The 22796-nt window shown below is 51.0% G+C and overlaps 1 protein-coding gene across 2 annotated transcripts in view; it reads right to left on the bottom strand.

Annotated features, from left to right (window-relative positions):
* CHRDL2 (chordin like 2) overlaps positions 1-18010 on the bottom strand; it is a 32719-nt gene extending 14709 nt beyond the window's left edge. For both annotated transcript variants that reach the window (XM_036321654.1, XM_036321665.1), the window contains exons 1-3: positions 17678-18010; positions 5886-5998; positions 1687-1780 (exon numbers count right to left, since the gene is read on the bottom strand). In XM_036321654.1, coding sequence (XP_036177547.1) covers positions 1687-1780; positions 5886-5998; positions 17678-17759 — 289 coding nt within the window. In that variant the 5' untranslated portion in view covers positions 17760-18010. The remainder of the gene's footprint in view (positions 1-1686; positions 1781-5885; positions 5999-17677) is intronic.
* Positions 18011-22796: the final 4786 nt, after the last annotated feature.

Raw genomic sequence — 22796 nt, 5'->3', positions numbered from 1 at the left:
ACAAAGTCCCTCGTGGGGTGACGTCCTAGTGCAGTCAGCTGGGATGATCTAGACCAGTGATGGCGAACCTGTGACATGCGTGTCAGAGGTGACACGCAAACTCATTTTTCTGGTTGATTTTTCTTTGTTAAATGGCATTTAAATATATAAAATAAATATCAAAAATATAAGTCTTTGTTTTACTATGGTTGCAAATACCAAAAAATTTCTATATGTGACACTGCACCAGAGTTAAGTTAGGGTTTTTCAAAATGCTGACACACCGAGCTCCAAAGGTTCGCCATCACTGATCTAGACTGTCCCTGTGTTCGGGGTAAGCTCCTGTCATTCACTGGTCACCAGAGCCTCCCTCCCCATCACCTACCAATTAGCCAGTGTTCATCCTGCCAGGTAGAGGGGCAAGCCTCTAAGGCTCCCATCCTGAGAGGACCTACTCATCCTCTCAGACACCTTTACTAAACACCTCTGTACCAGGCACTGTGCTAGGCATTGGGAATGGAGTGCTGACAAGACTCAGCCCCGCCCATCAAGAAACTCACAATCTGATTGGCAAAGAGACATTCCATAAGCGGTGATGCTGTTGCATGGTAAGGGCTCAGACACAGAGGGGTAGCCACTAACTCAGCCAGCACATGTGGGTGGGGTAGTCAGGGAATGATGTCTGAGCTGAGTCATGAAGAACATGTACAGCCAGGCAGGCAAAGCGGCAGGAGAGAGAGAGAGAGAGAGAGAGAGAGAGAGAGAGAGAGAGAGAGAGAGAGAAGCAAGAGAGAGAAGCATGTGAGGAAGAAGGGGCCTGGGCCAAGGCATAGTCAGCAAGGAGCAGTCAGGATTCCTGGAGTCAACCTCAGACAGAAGGAGGCATGATGCTCCCTCACTAGGCAGGACGAGGCTCAGAGCTCCTGCTCCCTGAGGGAATCCCGAGCCAAGAATCTCCGTGACCCAAGGCAGAGCCACGGTCAGATCCCACTGCAGTCCCACCTGGAAAGTGAGCCCCTCTAATTCCACTCCACACAAGTGCCTAGCTTCCCAGGAGAGCCCTGGCTTCAGAGCCGAGACTGAGCCGTAATGTGGAGCCTCCTGCAGCCCCTTCCTGATGCTCCTAAGGATGGATTCTCCTCTCAACATCTCCCACCCACCCTCTTCCAAACCGGCCTCCTCCCACTGGCTGCCTCTCATTGGCTACTTGCTTATGCCAGTTTCTTTGCAGGCTACCTCTCCTCCCTCTTACCTTTACTTCCTGGAATCCCGATCTTAGAGGCTCTTATAGTCTTAAACTCATGGAATCATAGACATTTAGCATCAAGTTACAGAAAGTCCCTGAACCACAGTGCTGGGAAGAACCTCGGAATGCACAGACTCCAACTCCTTTGGTCATTCCCAGGCCCAGAGCTGTAATCATGGGGCTCCCTGCAGGGCCTCCAGCCCCAGATCACTCACCTCCACCTGGACAGGCAGGTCCACTCCCTTGGCTCTGGCCAGCCAGAGACTGGAGGCCACGTATGCCATCAACAGGCCAAGCACGCCCTATTTCCCTCAGCTACTCTCCAGTCTCTCCCCGCTCCTGCTAAGCACCTCTCACCAGGGAGACTGCCCCTCTCATTCCAGGGGCCTCCCTCTGCCAGAGGCTTGCATCGGAGGTGAGATAAGGGCCAGGGGGTACAAGGGATGAACGAGGCTACTTACCCACACACCGGGGACAGCACTGCTGTGGCTCAGTCACAGGCTGGGGGCAGTGGACAGGCGGGCAGTGGAGGCGGTAACAATTCACATGGGCATTCTGAAGGGGACACAGCGGTCGGTCCTGGTTCCAAAGAGCCATTGCCTCCCGCCTGAACCCGTCCTCTCCCAAAACCCACTCACTTTAAGCCTGAGATGGGATAAAAACAATAAACTCGTGTGTCCGGTCTCGCCCCTTCCCTTGCTCTCTTGTGTGGCTCGCCCATCCATATTCCTCCCCGACCACGGCGGAAGGCACAGTGAACATGGGCTTGAGCAGACCTTGTGTCCCCTTCATGGTGTTTGAGACACACAAGTTAAAGCCTTGAGTTACTTCTACACTGATCTGACTGTGTTATTTTAACGCCAGGGCTTTGTTCTTTGACCTCTGAGCCTAAACTTCATGGTTAGAGAGGAGTGTGACACATGAGGACAGGGGACAGGGATGGAAACAAGACTAGAAACCTGATGTGGAGCAGGCCCAGGGCTTTGGGATTCGCTCCCTAAATCCCTGGGAGGTCTGGTGACCTTGGCACCAGAGAAGGAAGAGCCCGAAGTTCTAATGCTTTTTCAAGTTCAGCAAATGAAAGAGAAGGGAGCAGAGAAACAGGACAGAGAGAGATGAGGAGCTGGAGAGAAGAGGCCACCACACCTCTTGTCGGTTTTCCCATTCCTAGGCTTCCCACACCTTATCTCCCTGGTTGTGAGGGTCATTGTGCTGTGCTGTAATGAACCATGTACAACCGTGTCATCTATTCACCATGAATTCCCAGGAACAAGGACCAAGTCTCATTCCATTCATCTCTGAATTGTCAGCATAGGGCCTGGCTCCAGGCTAGTACCTGCTGGAGTTTGAATGAATGAGTGAGTGAATGAATGAGAGCCAGGAACGGAGGAATAGATGGTCTCGCTCTTAGAGAAATGGAGCCAACTTCGTTCAAATGTTGAAGTTGGCAAGTTTGTTTCCTGTTTCCTTGCACATCTGAGTGCCCAACAGCACTTCTCCCAGAGGCAGCCTCTTACCCCATGGAAAACCCAGGCCCAGGCCCTAGTCCCTCTGGAGTCACTGCTTCCCAAGGAGTAATCTGGGCTGAGGCATCATAGAGTCCACAGAATTGGCCTGAGCTCCATAAGGGGCCTTCAAGAGGCCTGGCACACAAATGTCCAGAGGGTGAACGGAGCCCTCAGGTGAGAAGGTAGGGTGGAGTGCCAGGAACTGTGTGGTCTGAAGAGGCAGAATCTCTCTCAATTCTGTCCTTGAAGGATCCCAGGGATGAAGATGATCAGCGACATGCAGCAGGAAGTGAGATGGAGAAAGGCCAGGGTTGAAAGGGCAGGGGGCCTTGCAGCCAAAGGTGCCTCTCGGGAAAATCATAACTACTGTGTACTGAGTGACTACTAGGTAGGGGGTTTATGTTAAACAAACAGAAATGTATTTTCTCACCTCATCTTCTCAAGAACCCTAGAGGTGGATACTATTGTCCACACTTTCAAAATGAGAAAAGAGCCTCTGAGAGGTTATGCTGCCTGAGATGCCACAGCAGGTAAACACACCTCCAGGGCCGTGCACTTTCCATGATGCTGAGCTGTCTCTGGTGGACGGAGCGGGGACTCATGCATTCACTCAGTAGTCACTGCGTGACTACTGTGAGCCAGGGACTTAGCAGTGAATGAGACAGACAGGTTTCTGCTCTCATGGAGCTTACATCCTTACAGGGGAGACAGACCATAAAAAACAAGCAAGAAGGAACATGATCATTTCATGCCTGGCCAGTGTGGTTCAGTGGTTGAGCATCGACCTATGCACCAGGAGGTCACAGTTCGATTCCCAGTAAGGGCACGTGCGTGAGTTGCAGGCTCCGTCCCTAGTTGGGGGCATGCAGGAGGCAGCCAATCAATGATTCTTTCTCATCATTTATGTTTCTATCTGTCTCTTCCTCCCTCTTCCTCTCTGAAGTCAATAAAAATATCTATCTATATAAAAAGGCAGTGGCTGTAATGACCCAGGACCGGTCACCAGGAGGTGCATTGATAGGTCCTGCAGCAGCGGGCGGGACTCTGGGTCCGGTGGCAGTGGGCAGGGCTCTGGGTCCTGCAGCTCACAAGGTGGGGGCCCATGGCTCACGGCAGCGGGCTACTTGCGCGCAATTTTCTGTGCACTGGGCCTCTAGTATATATATATTTAAAAGATCATTTCATATGTTAAATTTATGATAATAACCACATAGGGTAATGTGATTGAGTTAACAAGGTTAGACTATTTTAGAAACAGAAGTCCGAGAAAGCCTCATAAGGAGGTGACACTTATGTTATGAACTGTGAGATGAGAAGGAACCATTTGTGAGAAGATCCAGGGGAAGAACATTCCAGGAGGAGGAACAAGTTGGAGTGAGTTTGGAGTGTTGGTGTGGGTAGGAAATGAGTTTGGAGAAATAAGGCGAAAGTCAGATCACACAGAGACACTGTAGGGGGTTTGAATTTTACTTTAGGTGCACCCAAAAACTACTGGAGGGTTTCAGGGACTTTGGAATGACATGATCAGTTTCATGTTCAGCAAAGATCCTTCTGGCTCCTATGTGAGGTATGGGTTTAGAGAAGGGACAGGGAGGCCCATCGGAAGCCTTGCATAGCATCCAGGTGAGAGATTGAGAGATGAAGATGCTTAGATTAGGGGGAGCAGGATGGTGAGAGAAGCGAAGGGATTCAGGGTATATTTTAGGGGTATTGGCTATAGCTCTTTGGATTGAGAAAACTGTGTATGTAAACTCTGGGGAGGGAGAAATGAATTAGCTTCCGTGGATCACAAAACTTGGACTTTGTCAACTGGACCACATAATATGTCTGGAATTTTCTGTTTGGGTTTCCTTCCTGTTCTTTGGCTGTATTTCATAAAGTTCTTTTTGAAAAGCTGATTGGCCTCAGATGTGCTAAGGAAAAGCAGGGGAGGCAGTCCTGGGGGGTTGTGCCCCTGTTGGCAGCAGAGTTCCACCTGGGCCAACATGGTAGAAGCAGCAGGGAGTCAGAGGGAACGGTCCCAGGAGGAGGGAGACCCCAGTGATCAGAGTCAGGAGAGGGGCTGGCCCACACACCATCTACTTGCCAGGGTCCCCTCAGATGCTCTTCTCTGCTCCCGCCCTGAGCTGAGGATTGTTTAACAAGGGAGGCTCTTACTGGCCTTCTGCACTCCGCTCGTGGCTTTTGAAGGCAGAGAGAGGGCCTAGGGTACTGGCTCCAGCTGGGAGCTAGGTACACCCTCCCTCCAAACACCGGCACCAGACAGAGATTGGTGAGGACATCCTGCCAATCAGGCTGGTCTCCAAGCAACTAAACTAAACCAAGGGAAGTTTCAAGCCTCCTAAATCATTCCTTCCTTCCCTACCCTTCCAACCTTATACCTGGCCTGAGGATTCTGGACCACACGGAGGTCTCATTTATTCCACCCAGCTGATTGTACAAGGCCCTGTGAAGGCTGCTGGGTTGGAGATGGGTGGCAGGAGAGAAGAGGTGAACAAACAGACAGGGTCCTGCCCCAATCTGTTCAGCCTTTGGCAGGACACTGAAGTAGACATAAGCGAGCTCCCAGGAAAACCTGCTCTCAGGCTCCATCCAGGAGGGGCAGTAACTGACAGACAATTACTATACCTGGCCAACAGTGACCAGGATAAAGAGACCGAGAAACTTATGTGGGACCCAGAAGAAGAAAATGCTTGTAAGTGAGGGATCAAGTGAGGCTATTGGTAGAGGTGGCATTTGGCCAAAGCCTTGAAGAACAACCCTTTGGACCAGTGGAATTGGGGGGATGCATCCTAAGGTGGGGTGGCAAGAGAGGGCTGGAGGAAGCAGCATGAGGAAAGGAAGGAATGGGAGGCCTGGCCAGAAAGGCTCTTTTGTGTCACACAGGAAGCAGGGAGGTTGGCACCAGCAGAGGTGGAAAGAAGGTTGGGATGAGAGATGGGAGACCCAAGTCCCGGGCCAGCCCAGCTGCTGACCTGTTGTGTGACATCTCTGAAAGGGGTGCAGTAGTGGTGGCAGGTACTGTGTACTCCCAAGTTCCTAGGGAGCCTGGTGCCAGAGCGTTCCTGACCTCCAGAGTCCCTGACCTTGACTTCTCTCAAGGTCGCCCAGACATACCTGACACAGGCGGCCAGGTGGCCAGAGGGACCTACCTCCGAACATGTGCAGCGAAGGCAGTACATCAGGCCCTGTGGCTCCAAGTAGGGGTGCCAGCTCTCGCCCGGGGAGTATTTCTTCCCATGGAAAAGGCAGAACATGTCTGGGCCTGGCAAACCAAACAGTGCTTTGTCAGTCCAGGGAGGCTCCAACCAAAGACCCTGCCTCATCCCTCCTTCTTCTGGCTCTAGGAAGAATGTCATCTGGACCACTCTGGCAAAAGAGAACCCACTGGACATGCTCTCCCAGTCAGGGGGCCAGAACATCTGAGTTTGAATCTCAGCTTGACCGCTCACTTGCTGGGTGACTTCAGGCATGTCACTGCCCCTCTCTGAACTTTAACACTTCTCTCAGGGGTGAGTTAAGGGATGAAGCAGTGGAAGTGCTTTAGAGATTCAAATTGTGGTATAAATGCTAGTGATGATTGGATGGATAGTTTGAGGCCCAGAGAGGATAAATTACACTCCTAAGGTCACCCAGCAAGCCGCTCACCAAGCAGGCATGGCAGCCTAAGCCTGCTGGCTCCTTCTGCCCTCAGGATCACACTCACTGCCTTTTCCTTTGTCTCATTTTGCTTATTTGTTTACTATATCTCTATCCTCCCCTCCCTTGCCCTCTGCTGCTCCCCTTCATTCTCTCTCTCTGACCTCCTTTTGAATAAAGCCGCTCACAGCAGTTTCCTTGCTTTCTTACAATACTGTGTCCCTATATCTCAACCAGCCATGATGGATGGTGCTTGAATTGGGAAAATAAAGTACTGCCTAGTGCAGTGACGGCGAACCTATGACACGCATGTCAGAGGTGACACGTGAACTCATTTTTTTGGTTGATTTTTCTTTGTTAAATGGCATTTAAATATATAAAATAAATATCAAAAATATACATCTTTGTTTTACTATGGTTGCAAATATCAAAAAAATTCTATATGTGACACGGCACCAGAGTTAAGTTAGGGTTTTTCAAAATGCTGACACGCCGAGCTCAAAAGGTTCGCCATCACTGGCCTAGTGAAAGGTTAGAAAACTGACTTTGATATCCTTAAAAATAGTCATCGGTACTATCACACTGTCAACTGATTATTGTGTGCATGATTGCCCATCAATTATTTTTGTCATCTGCATATTCGGTTGTCAATATGGAGATGAATGCTTCTAAGAATGTTAGCAATAGTTAGTTACATCATGTCTGCTAGCTCTCCTGCAATCCTGTTTTCCTTCTTTCTTTCTTTATATTTTCTTTATTGACTAAGGTATTACATATGTGTCCTTATCCCCTCATTGCCCCCCCCCCCCACTCCCACTCATGCCCTCACCCCCCTGTTGTCTGTGCCCTTTGGTTAGGCTTATATGCATGCATACAAGTCCTTTGGTTGATCTCTCCCCCTTCCCCCCACCCTCCCCTACCTTCCCGCTGAGGTTTGCCGGTCTGATCGATGCTTCTCTGTCTCTGGATCTGTTTTTGTTCATCAGTTTATGTTGTTCATTATATTCCACAAATGAGTGAGATCATGTGATATTTATCTTTCTCCGACTGGCTTATTTCACTTAGTATAATGCTCTCCAGTTCCATCCGTGCTGTTGAAATCCTGTTTTCTTGAAACGTCCACCTCTCTCTCACCTCCCGTAGCCAACCATTCCCACGGTCCTTTAGGCTCTTTCCAGAACCCACCAGCCCTCCCCTCTTATCCTCTCACTGCCTAGCAGCAGGTCAGGGCTCCAGGTCAGGTTGAAGCTCTTGGACCCACTCCTCTGCCTCTTGCCCAATCCTTCCAACTCTCCTCCACTCAGGTACCTGCTGACTTTTACGTCCCGAGGAGATGCTATCGTTCCTATAGGAAAGCTCTCCATCATCTTAAGTCTAATCTGAGATCTTTTAGGGAGGCACCAGGAGCCTCAGTACAAGTGAAATGTCCACAAAGGCTTGTTGAGTTAAATAAGATTGAAATACAGAGAAAGGAACCAACATTTATTAACTATCTTCTCTTTACATAAATGACTTACCTCATTAACTTTAACATTCATTAACTATTTTCTCTTTACATAAATGACTTACCTCATTAACATTCCTGTTAATGGTGGAAAGAAGGCTGGGAGAGATGGGAGACCTGAGTGTGACCCATCTCTCATCCCCTTCTTTCCACCACTAATGGGTTAGTGCTTGGAAAGTGCTTACTTGGCTCAGTTTCTGACTTATGGTCATCACGGTGACAATGACCCTGCAGGACGGCCATTATCATCTTGAACAGACATTTAAACTTACGGAATCACTGGAAGCAGGACACTGTAGGGGGCGCTCACACACAACGCCCCAATTCCCTCTCAGGGCAGGGTGGGCTGGCGCTCAGCCCCAGGCACAACAGCTCCAGAGCCTAGGCGCTCAAGGGCCATTCCCAACCTTTAGAAAACGTCCTTTGTAAGAGGCTGAAATCGGCTTCCCTCTGGCTCACCGCACTGCTCTTGCTCGGCCTCTTGGGCCTCCCAGAACAAGGGCCTGAGGCCACGGTCATGAGGCGATGGCCATTGGGGACTGAGGAACACAGGGCTTAGTTCCTTCCTTAGCCCTCTTCTGTCCCCCAAAGTAGAAGAGGGGATCAGACAGCAGATCCGGTTCCCAGCAAGGCCCCGGCTGGCCTGTATCAAATGAGGAGTGTTTATCTCTCAGCCTCCGCTGGCAGAGAGGGCGGACACGGGCCCAGCTGGGGTCCTTGTCGGAGCCAGCCCAACTCTCCAAGGATTGAATAATGTCTTTCTTCCTCAGTCCCCTCCTCCAGCAGGGAGGGGCGATTGCAACACTCCCACGGCCTTAGATCTCAGCCGTGTTGCTGAAGAAACCTTGTCCCACCTTCTTTGGGGCAGCCCTGTAGCCTGACTCCTGTGCCAATTGGCACCCCCTCCCCTCACCGCCTGCACCGAGCATGAAGACAGAGAGAATGTCTCAGCCCATGGCCAGGCCAGGAGGCCCTTTCCCCCACCTACAGACCTGGCAGCGGCTGAGAGTGTGGGGGGCCTGGCAGGCCGTCCCTCAACCCCAGGAGGCCAACTGCAACCGCAGTCCCCACCTCACCAAGCCCTCCTAGGTGAGAGGCACAAGGAAGGGTGACAGTGCCTGGAGCTCCCTCTTCCTCTAAGGAGGTGAGTACCCAGGGCCATGTCAAAACCAGGCAGGAGGGTTAACTGCCCGGCAGGGGTGGTCTCTGCTCTGTCCCTGCAGTCCCGGCACCAGCCCCAGCCCCAGCCCTTGCACATGGCTGATGGAAGGAGCGATAGGTCCTCATGCTGCCAGTGCACTGCGACATTGAGGAAGACTCTTGCCTTCTCTGAGTCTCAGTTTCCCATCTGAGACTAAGTGTGTGTGTGTGTGTGTGTGTGTATCCAACAGTTTTCTGCACAGATAGTTTATAAATCCATGATTTCAAAATTCTAAGACTCCAAGGTTCTAGGTGTCTAAGATTCAAGATCTGAAAATTCCTTGTTTCTAAGAGCCTGCATTTCATTAGAATGTGAAGCCTCTAGAATTGTACAATTTTGTGGTTCTAACATTCTATCTTTTTTTATATATATATTTTATTGATTTTTCACAGAGAGGAAGGGAGAGGGATAGAGAGTCAGAAACATTGATGAGAGAGAAACATCAATCAGCTGCCTCCCTCACACCCCACTGGGGATGTGCCCGCAACCAAGGCACATGCCCCCGACCAGAATCGAACCCGGGACCCCTCAGTCCGCAGGCCGACGCTCCATCCACTGAGCCAAACCAGTTAGGGTCATTCTATCTTTTTTAAGCTTCCATAAGCTAGCATGTGTTTATGATCCCATACACCCAGACTCTCAGGGGCTCCAAGGGGAGGTAGGACCAGGTTCAGGGAGCCAGTAGGGCGTATCCTGAGTGACATGGAGAAGGCAAAGTTTGTCTCTCACATCCCCTCCCTTCTCCTCCCTTTAGTCCTCTGTGGCCTCCCACTCCTGCCCTGACCTTGGGCCTGCCCTGCTTTCTCCACACCCCACCACAAATCCCATCCCAACCACCTGTACCACACCTTTCTCAAGTCAGAGGGCCCAGTGGGCCTTTTGGAGTTACTGGCCCCTGGCTGTGATGTCTAACCAGGGAAAAGACTGCTAGTGGGGGAAGTTTTTGTTTGACAAGAGTTGTTGGCCCTGTTTTAGGCTTTATAGAGACAGAGAAGAATTAAAGTTAAAGAGGTCTCATCCCCCTCAAAACCCCTCACTCAGTGAACTCTGGCTTTGGGGTCAGATAGGCCAGAGTTCAAATTGGATTTTGCTTTCATTTGCAGCCTGAGTTTAGACAAGTTACTTAACCATTCCAGGCCTCAGTTTCCACTAGGAGTAATAGTCTCTACTTCTTGGGGTTATTGTAGAATTAAATCAGATAATATATGTAATATGCCTAGTGCCTGATACATATTAGATGCTCAATTAAATGGTAGGTAAGAATTTGCTCCCCCAAATTTCTGACAGTCTGTTTCTTACGGTATTTCTTTGATTCCCAGGATTCTATGAGTAGCCCCGGCCACCTATTAGGGCAAGAACATCATGGAACCTGCCACCTAAGTCAAGTCTCCTTTTCAGCCTCACCAACCTTGTTTCTGGTGGCTGCTGGTATTCTCCTAGCCCCGTGGTCGGCAAACTGCGGCTCGCGAGCCACATGCGGCTCTTTGGCCCCTTGAGTGTGGTTCTTCCACAAAATACCACGTACGGGCGTGCATGTATAGTGCGACTGAAACTTCGTGGCCCATGCGCAGAAGTCAGTATTTTGTGGAAGAGCCACACTCACGGGGCCAAAGAGCCACATGTGGCTCGCAAGCCGCGGCTTGCCGTGCCGCAGTTTGCCGACCACTGTCCTAGCCCAACTCACAAGCCAGGCTCTCGACCCCACCTGGTGTCTACACAGACCTCGGACCTTGGATGGGACACAAGATGAAAGTGGACCAGAAAAGTTAGAGGAGAGAGTGGAACGGCAGGGGTGAGAGACCAGAGATCAGGCTGGAGAGAGAGGCAGGGACTCAGACAGGCCTTGACAGCCTGAGGGCAAAGGAAAACCACAGAAAAGCTTTCAACCAGGGCATGCCAGTGACCAGGTTTGCATTTTAGAAGCATCACTGTGGCCGCAGGAATGGAGAGTGGATTGGAGGACAAGACTCGAGGCAGAGCGGCCAGGGGGAGGCTGTTTGCAGTCATCTGTTTTGAGATCATGTGGGCCTGGACCAAGAAAGAAGCAGCGCCCATGGGCGAAAGTGCAGATCTAAGGAACACTGAGTAGTCCCAGTGGGCAGGCTTGGGGACAGACTGGATATGGGTGGGGAGGGTGAAGGAGCAGCTAGGATGGGATTGAGTGTTCAGGGCTGAGCAAATAGGTGAACAGGGGTACTTGGCACAATAAGCAGCACATGCTGTTATCATTAGCAACAGTAACATTACTCCCTGCTATTCACTTAATGAGCTTTTTACGTATCAAGTTTTAGACAGGTCCATGGGCGGGGTACCTGACAGTAAGACACAATGCCCACCCTCAAGGAGCTCACAGTCTATAGGACTGTGTGCACTTTGACCAACGCTACAACAGTGGAAGCATCGGCTCTTCAGGGAAGGCCGCCCTGAGAAGATGCCTGAGTCTTGCGGAGCGAAGAAGGTGCAGATGGGCAGGAGCAGCTTTGTGCAAAGGCACCGAGGTGGGGTGACCATGGTCCCTGCAGGCGACTGCAGGCTACGGGGTGTCCTGGGTGCTAGTTCCCCTTCCCCTAGGAAGCCATCCACTTGGATAAGCCACAGCCAAAGCTCTTTCTCTAGCTTGACACTGAATTAAAGTAACTGGACTTAGTTGACCTAATCTGAATTCAGGGCAGCAATATTTACCGGACAGCATCCAAATGTTATTAGGCCGCCCCAGTCTGTCATAACCTGGCTCTCTCTTGCTTTTCCTGAAAAAAACGCTCTGTGATAGCCCTACCAGCGTTTTCAGCCTCATCGCCTCTTGCTGAATTTCTCACTCTTCCACCCCCACCCCCTACCCTAGGCGCCTTCACCCTTCTGTGTCTCCCCACATGTGATTCCCCCTCCAATGTTTGTCCAACTCCTTCTCATTCTCAAAAGCCTGTTCAGGTGCCACCCTTTCTGTCAAGCCGCCCCAGCCTCCCAGGCCACTGGCCAGTCCTTCCCTGGGCTCCACAGAACTGAGTCCAGCCCTCTAGTACTACTCCCATCACACTGGGCTAGAAGTATTTATTGAATGGGTTCTTCTTCCTTACTCAGCTGTGAGCTTCTTGAGAACAAGGAGCAGATCTTGCCCGGCTGGCATGGCTCAGTGGTTGAACGTTGACCTATGAACCAAGAGGTCATGGTTCAATTCCTGGTCAGGGCACAAGCCCGGGTTGTGGGCTCGAACCCTAGTAGGGGGTGTGCAGGAGGCAGCTGATCAATGATTCTCTCTCATTGATGTTCCTCTCTCTCTCTCTCTCTCTCTCTCTCTTCCTCTCTGAAATTAATAAAAATGTATTTTTTTAAAAAGAAGCAGATCTCAATGACTACTTCCAGTGCTCCGTGCAGAGCTACACAGAGGGGATGCCTCGTAAGTGAATGTGTGATGAAAGAATGGAGTCAATGGAGGGGGGAGGTTCTGGAAGAAGAGGTGATTGGTGGCCAGTATTCCTTAAAACCGCTTTCTTTAACAAGAAGAGAACTTCATTATGTGATAGGAGAGCCAACAGCACTTTGGCTTTGCCACCTAACAGAAATTAGCCTTTGACCTCCCCTTTCCAGGTCTCACCATCTGAACTACCAAACCACCTACCAAACCAAACACCATGTACAAAAAGGTCAAGAGCCTGGGCAGTAGGGGATGAATGAGTCCATGATATTCACATGTAAGTCAAAATTTCCAAACTGTCTTATCCATGGTCATCCCACACTCTGCCTCAAAACTCTCATGCTAAGATAAAGGGTTCGTAGTGGGTGGTGTGGTTGGGAATTCTTCCACTAGGAAGCAGAAGAGACAACCAGGAAGATGCTTCTGAGCTACATGGGAGGCTAGAGTGGATCAGGAAGGGCTGGGGTATGAAGAGAGCGGCCTGGAACTGGGGCTGGTCTGTCCCCAGCCTGCAAGAACTCAGGAGACCTGCATGAACCAGGCTCCACAGGAGTGTGAGAACATTTACGTCTTATCCCTCGTGCCCACATGGTCATACTCTATTTACTTATAGTCCCCTTTCTGCCCAAACAAACTGCTCCCCTCCAAGACATAAGCTCTGCTATGAGCACTGGTACCCAATGTGGGAGGGCTCCTAAAGGAATCGGAAGTGAGAACCTCGGTTCCTCAGTGGTGGGGCTCTAGGGGAAGGGCCCTCGCTTCTCTGAACCTGACTCCTCTCATCTGGCCCGTGACAGATGTTCAGAAGCATCGACTAACCTCAATGGAGAGGATCGTCAAATCAGGAAAGGGTCACAGGCAGAGATGAGACTGTTTATGTTCTATTCTGCCTTGGACATATAACTCTTAAATTCACAGAATCTTAAAACAATGTGGGGACTGAGAGATGACGTCCAGTCCTCCAACAGATGTGGAAATTAAGTCCCAGAGAGGAATCGGGACTTGCCCAAGATCATCAATTTATGCCAGCACGAACTCCAAAGCCAGTCTTCAGATCTGAGGGAGGTGCTTATAGAAATACCCATCCCCTGAGGAACAGGACCAGGAAAAAAATGGCTTTAAATTGCAAACGAAAGAATTCAGGTGAGACATAGTAAGATCCTGAGTAGAAGAATGAGTAACAGAAGAAAATTGTGGAACAGGCTTCGGATGGGATCCTGCCCAGAGGCAGGGGATGCCTGAATCATCTCCTCACCTCCCAGGGGCACCCTTCTCACAACAGTCCTTTTATTTGGGAGTCCAAAAGACTCAAGGTCCCTCTCCCAGAGCCAGGCGCCATGGCCAGTCGCTAGGGGAATTTGAGAGGCCAGTCCTAGAACAGGTGCAACAGCTGGCACAACTGCGCAGCTGTTGCCGGACTCTGGCTCAGCAGTATGCAAGCGAGTGAGTGAGACAGAGCCCTCTACTGGTGGGAGAGAGGCGGTGCAGAACTGCCCAGACAGACCTACAGAGGGCCTGCCTGGGCCAGATGTCAGGCCTTCACTCAGGCACCCCTCCCCCTTCCTGTACATCTGGACAGGTGGATGCGGATGTGATTAAGCTGAACAGAAAGGCAGGGTCCTCACTGGTGAGTTCCCTCTACACCCCCTGTCCCATACTCTCTAGGTACTCTCTGAGGGTACCTACTCTTTCCTGGCAGGGCAGGAGTACCAGGCTGCAGGCCCCCCCGGCCCGTCCTCACCAAAACTCCCTTTTCCCAAGGTCTGAGAAGACTCAGAATCAAGGCAACAGCATCTTTGGATCTTAGAGTCTAAGAATCACAGGATGTTAAAGCCAGAATGGTCCTCAGTGATTATCTATTTGGGTCCAACCATCTAGCTTTATAGTTGGGGAAACTGCGGGGCAGAGAAAGGGAACTTGCCCTGTGTCACAATCTGAATTGGTGGTAGAGCCAGAGCTGGAGCCCTGACCTTCTGATTCCATAGAAGCCCCCTTGCCTCCCCATCTCTGCTTCTGGGGTTTGGGATTCTGTCACCTGGGAACAGAAGCTTCAAGTCCCATAGAACAATAACCCATGGAGAAAGGATAGAGAGATCAATGTGTCTACTTCATAACTGACTCTCCTGAAAGCAGGATTGAATTGAGAGAGAAGAGAAGCATGCTGAACACCTTAAGGGGAGGGGCAATTTAGTAAGGGAAGGGCACAAAAGAGAGGAGCTGATGGGGCGGTGCGGGGGGGGGGGGGGTAGGGAGAGCATTGGAGAGGGCGTCAAGATACTAGACAGGTTCTCATTCCATCGAGAGATGAGCGCCCATCGTGACCAATATGCGTGCAGGTGACTCCACCTGGGCCTGGAATCAGCACTGCTCAGTGATCAAGTCAGGGACATGGAATTGGGGTTCAATCTGTGGTCAAGGTTTGAGACTCCCTCTGGGTTGGGGAAAGGACTCCATCTGTGGCTGGGGAACAGAACGAAGGCTAGAATGACCTTCGTTTGAATAGCTGCCACATGCGCTCACCGGCCCTCGGCATTTGCAGGGCTGGGCCACTTCAAGAGTCTGCAGACTTGAGGATTGCCATCTGTTGGCACCGCTTCTGAAAGCACCTGAGATGTCACCAAGAGGTTTCTTACCCACCACAGGCCTGAGATCTGACTTAAACGAGGACAGGGGCCTCATAAGAGACTTCATAGACACTGACGAATGACGACAGAGCTGCTTCTAGATTTACAAATTCTCACGGGTAGACAAAATTAGGCTCAGAGAAGTGAAGTGATTTGTCCCAATTCATACAACCAGTAAGTGACAAGTCAGACACTACAAGCTAGGTCTCTATTCTTCCCTTTAATAACGTTGCTGTGTGACTGTGGGCAAGTCACTAACCCTTTTTGGGCTTAGTTTAACTCTAAGGATAGGAAAATTGAGGGGTAGAAGCAGATGGTTTTCAAAGGCTGTTCCACCTCTGACATCCCAGAATCTTAACACCTCACCTCTGTAGCAGAGACTCAATACTTGTAGGTCCCAGCGAGAGGTACGGACCTGAAGGCCAGTGGAAGCACAGGGAAAGGAGAGCGGAGTGGATCAGGTGGCCAGGGTAGGTTTGCTGAAAGAGGTATGCCAACGCAAGGTGAAGGGCTGACAAGATATGGAAGGCAATGAGGAGTGCTGCGGGTTGGACGTGAGCAATCCTGGAAAAGGATCTGATTCTAGGGCATCTTTCCAAGATACAATAAGGGCAACAATATCTGGAGAAAAACCCTGGGGGCTAAGAAGGCTGTGCCAAGTGGGAGAGGCAGGCAAGGAGGGCATCCTGTGCTAAATCCCTCTTAAGAAACAACAGGCAAGTGTTAGGAGGAAACCTCCAGGGCTCAAGAAGGGGGAGGAGACATCTGCTGAGCACTAGGCATTGTCCCTCGCACTTGAACACAGGCACCTTCTCGAATCCCCTCAAGAGCCCTTTGGGTTCCAGGTGCGCATGTGTCTTGGGCAGGTGAAGAGAGTGAGTCTCAGAGAAGTTGTGATGTATGAAAAGCCACACCACCGCCAAGGGGCAGAGCCAGGACTCGAACCCAACACTGAGCTCTTTCCAGTTCTTGTTACTGAGGACTGCTGGAAATCTCATGCCGCTGGCAGCCCAGGGGCCACCAGACACGCAGCCTGACTTCAGGAGCAGAGACAGGAACGAAACAAAATCCAGCCCCACTGGCTCCAAAGAGTCACCTGCAACAGACAGGTGGGGGCGGGGAGCTGGGCTGTGGAGAGGAAGGGGCACGAGGTGGGGACCTGGGGTCTTCACCCCAGGCTCTGCCCTGCCTCACCTGGAGTAATCGCTGCCCCTCCTGGGCCTCCGCTTCTTTACTGGGTACTTCAGGGCTTGAACTAAGTTCCTTCTTTCTTATTCAGAGAATCTTTGGTTTTGTTATAGATCATCACAGCATTCTGAGAGATTGGCCAGGGATGGGGGGGGGGGGGGACGCGGTCCACCCACCTATTTGGGGACAGCGAGGAAACTGAGGTTCAGAGATCATATAAACTGGGTGAGGTTACACGGTGTCTAAGTGGAAAAGCATGAACTGGGGGACTGATACACGTAAAGAAACTACCATATGCCAACAAGTTGCTTTACATGTTTTGTGGGTGTTTTTTTCCTAATTAAATCCTCTCATCAGTTCTGGGTTTTTTTTTAACTCCCATTTTATAGATTAAGAAACTGAGGTTCAGAGAGATGCCCTCCATGCCCGCCTCCCACCAGCTGGTATTCAACATATCTGGGATAATGAAGACTGGCTTCTCTCACCGTGCCTGCTGCCTCCCAGACTCTCACTGTCCAAATCAGGGCTCCTCCCAGACCCCGTAGGGCAGGGAAAAGCACAGGATTTGGAATCGTAGAGTTCTGGCTTCGGGTGGCTTACTAGCTCGGTAAACTTGAGCAAGTTTCTTTTCCCAGCCTAAGTTTTCTCATCTGTAAAATGCAAATGATACCCACCTCCCGTGAGTGTTGTGAGGATCAAAAGAGAGAATGGAAGGGGAAGGTTATCCTAGTTAGCTCTTCTTTCTCTCCACCAGCTCTCTATTTTATTTTTTAAAATATATTTGTATTGATTTCAGAGAGGAAGGAAGAGGGAGAGAGATAGAAACATCAATGATGAGAGAGAATCATTGAGTGGCTGCTTCCTGCACGCCCCCTACTGGGGTTCGAGCCTGCAATCCCGGAATCTAACCTGGGACCCTTCAGTCCGCAGGCTGATGCTCTGGGTCTACCCACTGAGCCAAACCGGCTAGAGCCCACCAGCTCTCTTTAAAATGCAGTAGCCGTTTCCTCTTCACCACACCCTGGCAGCCAAACACAGGGGACTCTGCTAGGAGTAAGTGTCCCCCACCTCCATCCTCAGAACACAACGGCCAGCCCCCTCCCAGGCTGCCCGCAGCCTTCCATCCTCAGATCCAGGACAGCAGCCCCCTTGGCTCTGAATCTTGCCACGTCCCCCCCCACCCCCGCCCCACCCCCCCCCGCGTCTCCCCGTCACCGGCCCATACCTACCCCTGAGGAGTGCCACCCTCCAGGCACAGGTGCTGCCTGGGTGGCAGGCAGAACACGTTGGGGTCCCTAGTCCTGGCGCTTTCCCCCGCACATCCCGGGGGCTCGCATCCCTCCTCTGCCCACCCCGGGCCTCCACCCGCTACTTACGAGCTCGAGCGTGGGAGTCCAGGGGGAACCAGAGCAGCGCGAGTCCCAACAAGGAAGAGAGGACCCTTCCCGCGGGAATCATCCTTCCTTCCCCCCGGGCCAGGCCGCCAGGTGCCGAGCCGGGACGGGCGTGGGAGGTGGGGGATGAGCGGGACACTGAGGCAGCGGGGCGCAAAGCGGTCCACAGACCCAGGCGGGCTGCTGCTCCGGTGGGGAGGCAGAGAAGGGTGGAGGCGCCGGTGAGGACCGCAAGGGATGCCTAAGGTGGGAAGAGGAGGAAGGCGAAGAGAGAACACGAGGAAAGGAGGGAGAAGGCGGGGAGACGGGGAAGGTATGCCAAAGGGGAAGCGCAGTCCCAGCAAAGGGGAAGGTGAGAGGGAGAGGCTGCGAAGAAAGGCGGCAGCGGACAGGGGTCTGCCGAGCGCGCAGCGTTGGGCGAGGCGCGCGGGACCGGGGGGCTGTGCTGGGCGCGCGGGTTAGAAGCGACCCCGGCTCCGGCTCCGTGGGCTCGAGGTCGGGCCGCGGGGTCCTGGGGCCCGGCGGGGCGGCGGTCCCGGCGGCGGAGACGGCGCGGCGGCCGCGGGGGGAGGTTGCGCGGGGCCGGCTGTGCACGTCAAGGGCGCCAGGCGCCGCGCTCGGGCGCATTTGTACTTTGCCGCGGGAAGCAGGCAGCCCGGCCTGGCGCTGGCCTAGCGCTGGCGCCTCCTCTGGGCACCGCGGGCTCGGTGGATTGGCCACCCGAGGAACAGGCCCACTTTTTCCCCTCCTCTCCGGTGCAGGTCTCCCGGACGGACTCGCCAGGCACGGCGCCGAGAGGCGGCGAGGGGGCTGGGGAGGGGGAAGGGGCCACCGGGGCCAGGGGTTTTAACCCCTGACTCCCCGCGGCGCCCAGAGTGCAGGAGGGCGGAACGCACTCAGGCTTCTGGTGTAACTTTCGGGTGAGCAAGGGTGAGAGGGGAAGCCGGCTGCTGCGGAGCCTAGAGGCGCTCAGGTGGGCGAGCTGGGCGGTGCGTGCACGGAGCTCGGGCTCTCCGTGCAATCAGTACACTTGTTCCTGATTATGGTTGCAGTATTGTCCGCTCCACCTGTTTTCCCATCTCTCAACTGGGAATCTTAATATCTTTAATATTATCTTCCCACTGAGAAAATGAACGTCGTAGCACTCACATCTGAAAAAGTAAAGGTCCTGATTCCAGGCGCCTGGAATACCCCTACCAGCTTCCCCCTCCCCACACAAGTCGTGGCCAGGCTGAAACCAGCACAGCTGGGCCCTTGGCACCCCCTCTGGCAGTCTTCCTCCCTGTCCCTCTTCCATTCCCAAAGCAGGACGATCTCCCTTAGCCTCTACAGCAGTGGTTCTCAACCTTGGCTGCCCATTAGAATCACCTGGGGATCTTTTTTTTTTTTTTTAATATATTTTATTGATTTTTTACAGAGAGGAAGGGAGAGAGATAGAGAGTCAGAAACATCGATGAGAAAGAAACATCGATCAGCTGCCTCCTGCACATCTCCTACTGGGGATGTGCCCGCAACCCAGGTACATGCCCCCCACCGAAATCGAACCTGGGACCTTTCAGTCCGAAGGCCGATGCTCTATCCACTGAGCCAAACCGGTTTCGGCACCTGGGAATCTTTTTAAAATCCTGATTTCTGGGCCTCATCCTCCAGAAATTCTGTTTCTTTGTTACTAATGTTGTGGCCCCACCCCATAACAAAGAAACAGAATTTCCGGAGGATGAGGCCCAGAAATCAGGATTTTAAAAAGACTCCCAGGTGATTCTAATGGGCAGCCAATGAGAACCACTGCTCTACAGGGAAGGCCTGCACCTCCCGGAGAGCGTTGGCCATGCTCAGTCCCCTTCAGTAAGGGCTGGTGGTCTAAAGTGCGGCCTTGCACACCCCCGGCCCGTGGCTGGTGCTGTATACCTTGTGTTGAATGAGTACTTGAATTAGTAGGATCCTAGGAAGAGAACAACCAGCTCTGTCCAGACAAGGAACACTCAGGCTCTGAAATCAAAAGGGCAGGGTCCTTACCTGGGCTCTCTCCCGAGCTTGCTGGGACATTCGGGGTAAGCACATCCGTTCCTGCTTTGGACATCAACTTCCTGCCCAGCTCCTCTTGCAGAGCTCCCGGAAACTCCAGAACACGGGGAGGAGCAAGAAGGGATATGGGATGTTGAACCACAACCCACTCGGGCAGGGAATCACACTTCCAGGTTGAAACACTTCTGACTGGTTGTCGGTAAAGATATCTTCCTGGTTCAAGGCCTGGCTCCCCCCTCAGAACAGCGAGAGGATGCCAGTCTGCCCCCTCCAGAACAGAGGGCACTGGGAGCAACCAGTGACCCCAGAAACAGAGCTTCCTCAGGGCTCTCAGAACCAGGGACAACATGCTCTGTCTCCCCAGTGCCCCTCAGGCTTCACTTGTCCTGTTCCAATCTGGCCAGTCTCTTCCTCTCCATTGAGTACACGGTGTATGCCATCAAGCTTCCTTTTTTGTCTTGACTTTCAGGGAGTTCAAGAGTTAAATTTAGCCCTGACCCGGGATGCTCCCTGGTGAGAGCACCAGCCTGCACTAGGAAGGGTCACAGCTGGATTCCAGGTAAAGGGCATGTACCTGCTTTCCAGGTTCCATCCAGCATATGGGAGGCAACCAACAGATGTGTCTCTCTCACATCAATGTTAACCTCTCTCTCTCTCCCTCTCTCTTTGTCCTCCCTCCCTCCCGTCCACTCTCTCTAAAAATCAACAGAAACAATGTTCTCAGGTGAGGATTAACAACGAAAGAGTTAAATTTAGTGCTTAATTGCAGAAATAATGCCACCCCAAGGATCTGGGACACAGATCTTTTCCTTTCTCCAGGTTGTTTAAAATCGGCTGTTGTCGTATATTCACTTCTTAGATGTAAGAGGTGGATTCAGATTGGCCTCCCCTACATCCTGCTCATTCTACTGCAGGAAAGGTCTCTACCATGAGACCAAAAAGGTCTCAACCCTCCTCTCCATCCTTACTATCCTAGAGTTCAGGCCATCATCATCCCTTACTGAACTTTCCCAACAGCCTTTTAACAAGTCTTCTGCCCCTAGTCTCGGCCCCTCCAATCTATTTTTCTCGCACCTGCCGTAAAAATTATGTTGATCATTTCCACAGACAAATCTGATCACATCACTTTTCCATCATTGGAAATAAAAAGTAAATAATATTAAATGCAATGTGGTATCCTGATTAGATTCTGGGACAGTGAAAGGACATCAGTGGAAAAACTGGTGAGTAAAGTCTATATTTTAGTTAATAGTAATGTTCTAACGCAGGTTTTTTAGTCTTGACACATGTGCCATGGCTATGCAAGATGTAAACTCTGGGGGAAGCAGGTGAAAGATATATAGGATGGAACAAAAGTAGGTTTTCAGTTGTTCGTATGGAATATAATACAGTAATTAACAAATAATGCAAGAATAAACTGTTTTGTGTACTCACAACTGTAAACCTACTTTTACCCCTCCCTGTATGGTTCTTGGATAAGAACTCCGTACTATCTTTGCAACTTTCTGTCAATATAAAACTCTTCCAAAAATAAAAATGTTAACTGAATAAATAACAGAAAAAAAACATCATTGGCCTCCTATGACTTCCTGGCCATCCGTGTGGCTCAGCTGGTTGGAGCATCTTCCCATGCACCAGAAGGTTTTGGGTTTGATTCCAGGTCAGGGCACATACCCAGATTGCCCTGGTCAGGGCAAGTGTGGGAGGCAACCGATTGATTGATGTGTTCTTTCTTTCTCTCTCTCTCTCTCTCTCTCTCTCTCTCTCTCTCTCTCTCTCTCTCTCTCTCGTCAATAAAAGCATGTAAAAAGGCTAACAAACAAATCATCAGCCTTGGGTTAAAAACCAGGCACATTTTGGCTCCTCTTTACCATCACCACCCACCCTACACTTTAACAAACCACTCACCTCCCTAAACGGCATTTCATTTTCATGCCTCCATAGCTTTCTGTGTTTTCCTTCTGCCTGACTTTCTCCTCCTTCATTAAGTGAATCCCTTTTTACTTTCCAAAGTCAATTCTCATCCTCCTCCTCCACCCTCCTTCTGTTCCACTCTGGTAAAGGGGGTCAAATACAAGGAGCCTAGACTTTGGGTGGTGAGCACACAATAGGGTATGCTGATGTTGTGTTATACAACTGTACAACTGAAACTTATATAATGCTGTTAATCAATGTTATCCCAATAAGTTTAATAATTTAAAAAAGTCAGCTCTGAGTCACTTCCTCTCTGGGGCCTTCTCTGAATCCCCTTAGCAAAGTGAATTTTTGGTACCACTTTGTATTGTAGCTATTGGAGTGTAAATATTTATTTGCATTTCTACCCTGCACTGTGAGGGCAGGGGTCTTTTTTCATTTCTATCTATATTTCCAGCAATTAGCAAAGTCCCTGATACACAAAGATTGAATTAATAATTGCTTCATGAATGAGTGTAGATAGACCTCAGTGATTTGAAAGATATTATTCTATCATGGGAGGGCTTCCAGCACCCCTGTTGCCTTCAGTTTTAATTAACGATTGACATAAACAAGCACTTTAGTGTGTCTTCTGTAGAACTGCTGTTGAAGATGGTTGTCCACATATTATCTCATAGCCTTTAAGCAGTGAGATTTGAGAAATTCTTCCCCCAAAATCATATCTATGCATAGCAATTTGTTGCACCAGGTTTGTCTGGGACCTGCTCGCTTCCCTCCTGGGGAACTCACTCGTTGCCTTCCAAGGCAGCCCATTGCACTGTTGGACAGCTCTGTTAGAATGGTAACTGAAATCCGATTCTCTTGGACCCCCTGCGTTTGCTCCTAGCTCTGTCCCCAGGGCTGCACACAGCAAGCCAACTCCTTCTGTCTTTTGAGAGTTCTACAGAGATTTGAGGCAGAGAACCCCTCTTCCATACTCTCATCCTTTCCAGTTCTAGTCCTTGGACCCTCCGTGCCACATTAAATTCTCTCTTTCTTCAAATGTGCTGAGCTCTTTTGCCTGCACTCGCCTAAAGTGAGTTCCTTGAGAACAGAGACTACTATTTATCTAATACCTTCCCTAGTCTTCAGCACACAGCTTTGCACACAGTAGCTATTAAAT

Source organism: Myotis myotis, unplaced genomic scaffold (assembly GCF_014108235.1).
Source record: "Myotis myotis isolate mMyoMyo1 unplaced genomic scaffold, mMyoMyo1.p scaffold_m19_p_10, whole genome shotgun sequence".
In the NCBI taxonomy this organism is placed as follows: Eukaryota; Metazoa; Chordata; class Mammalia; order Chiroptera; family Vespertilionidae; genus Myotis; species Myotis myotis.
Note: the sequence above shows the minus strand (reverse complement) of the source record. Positions and strands in the feature narration are given on the sequence as shown.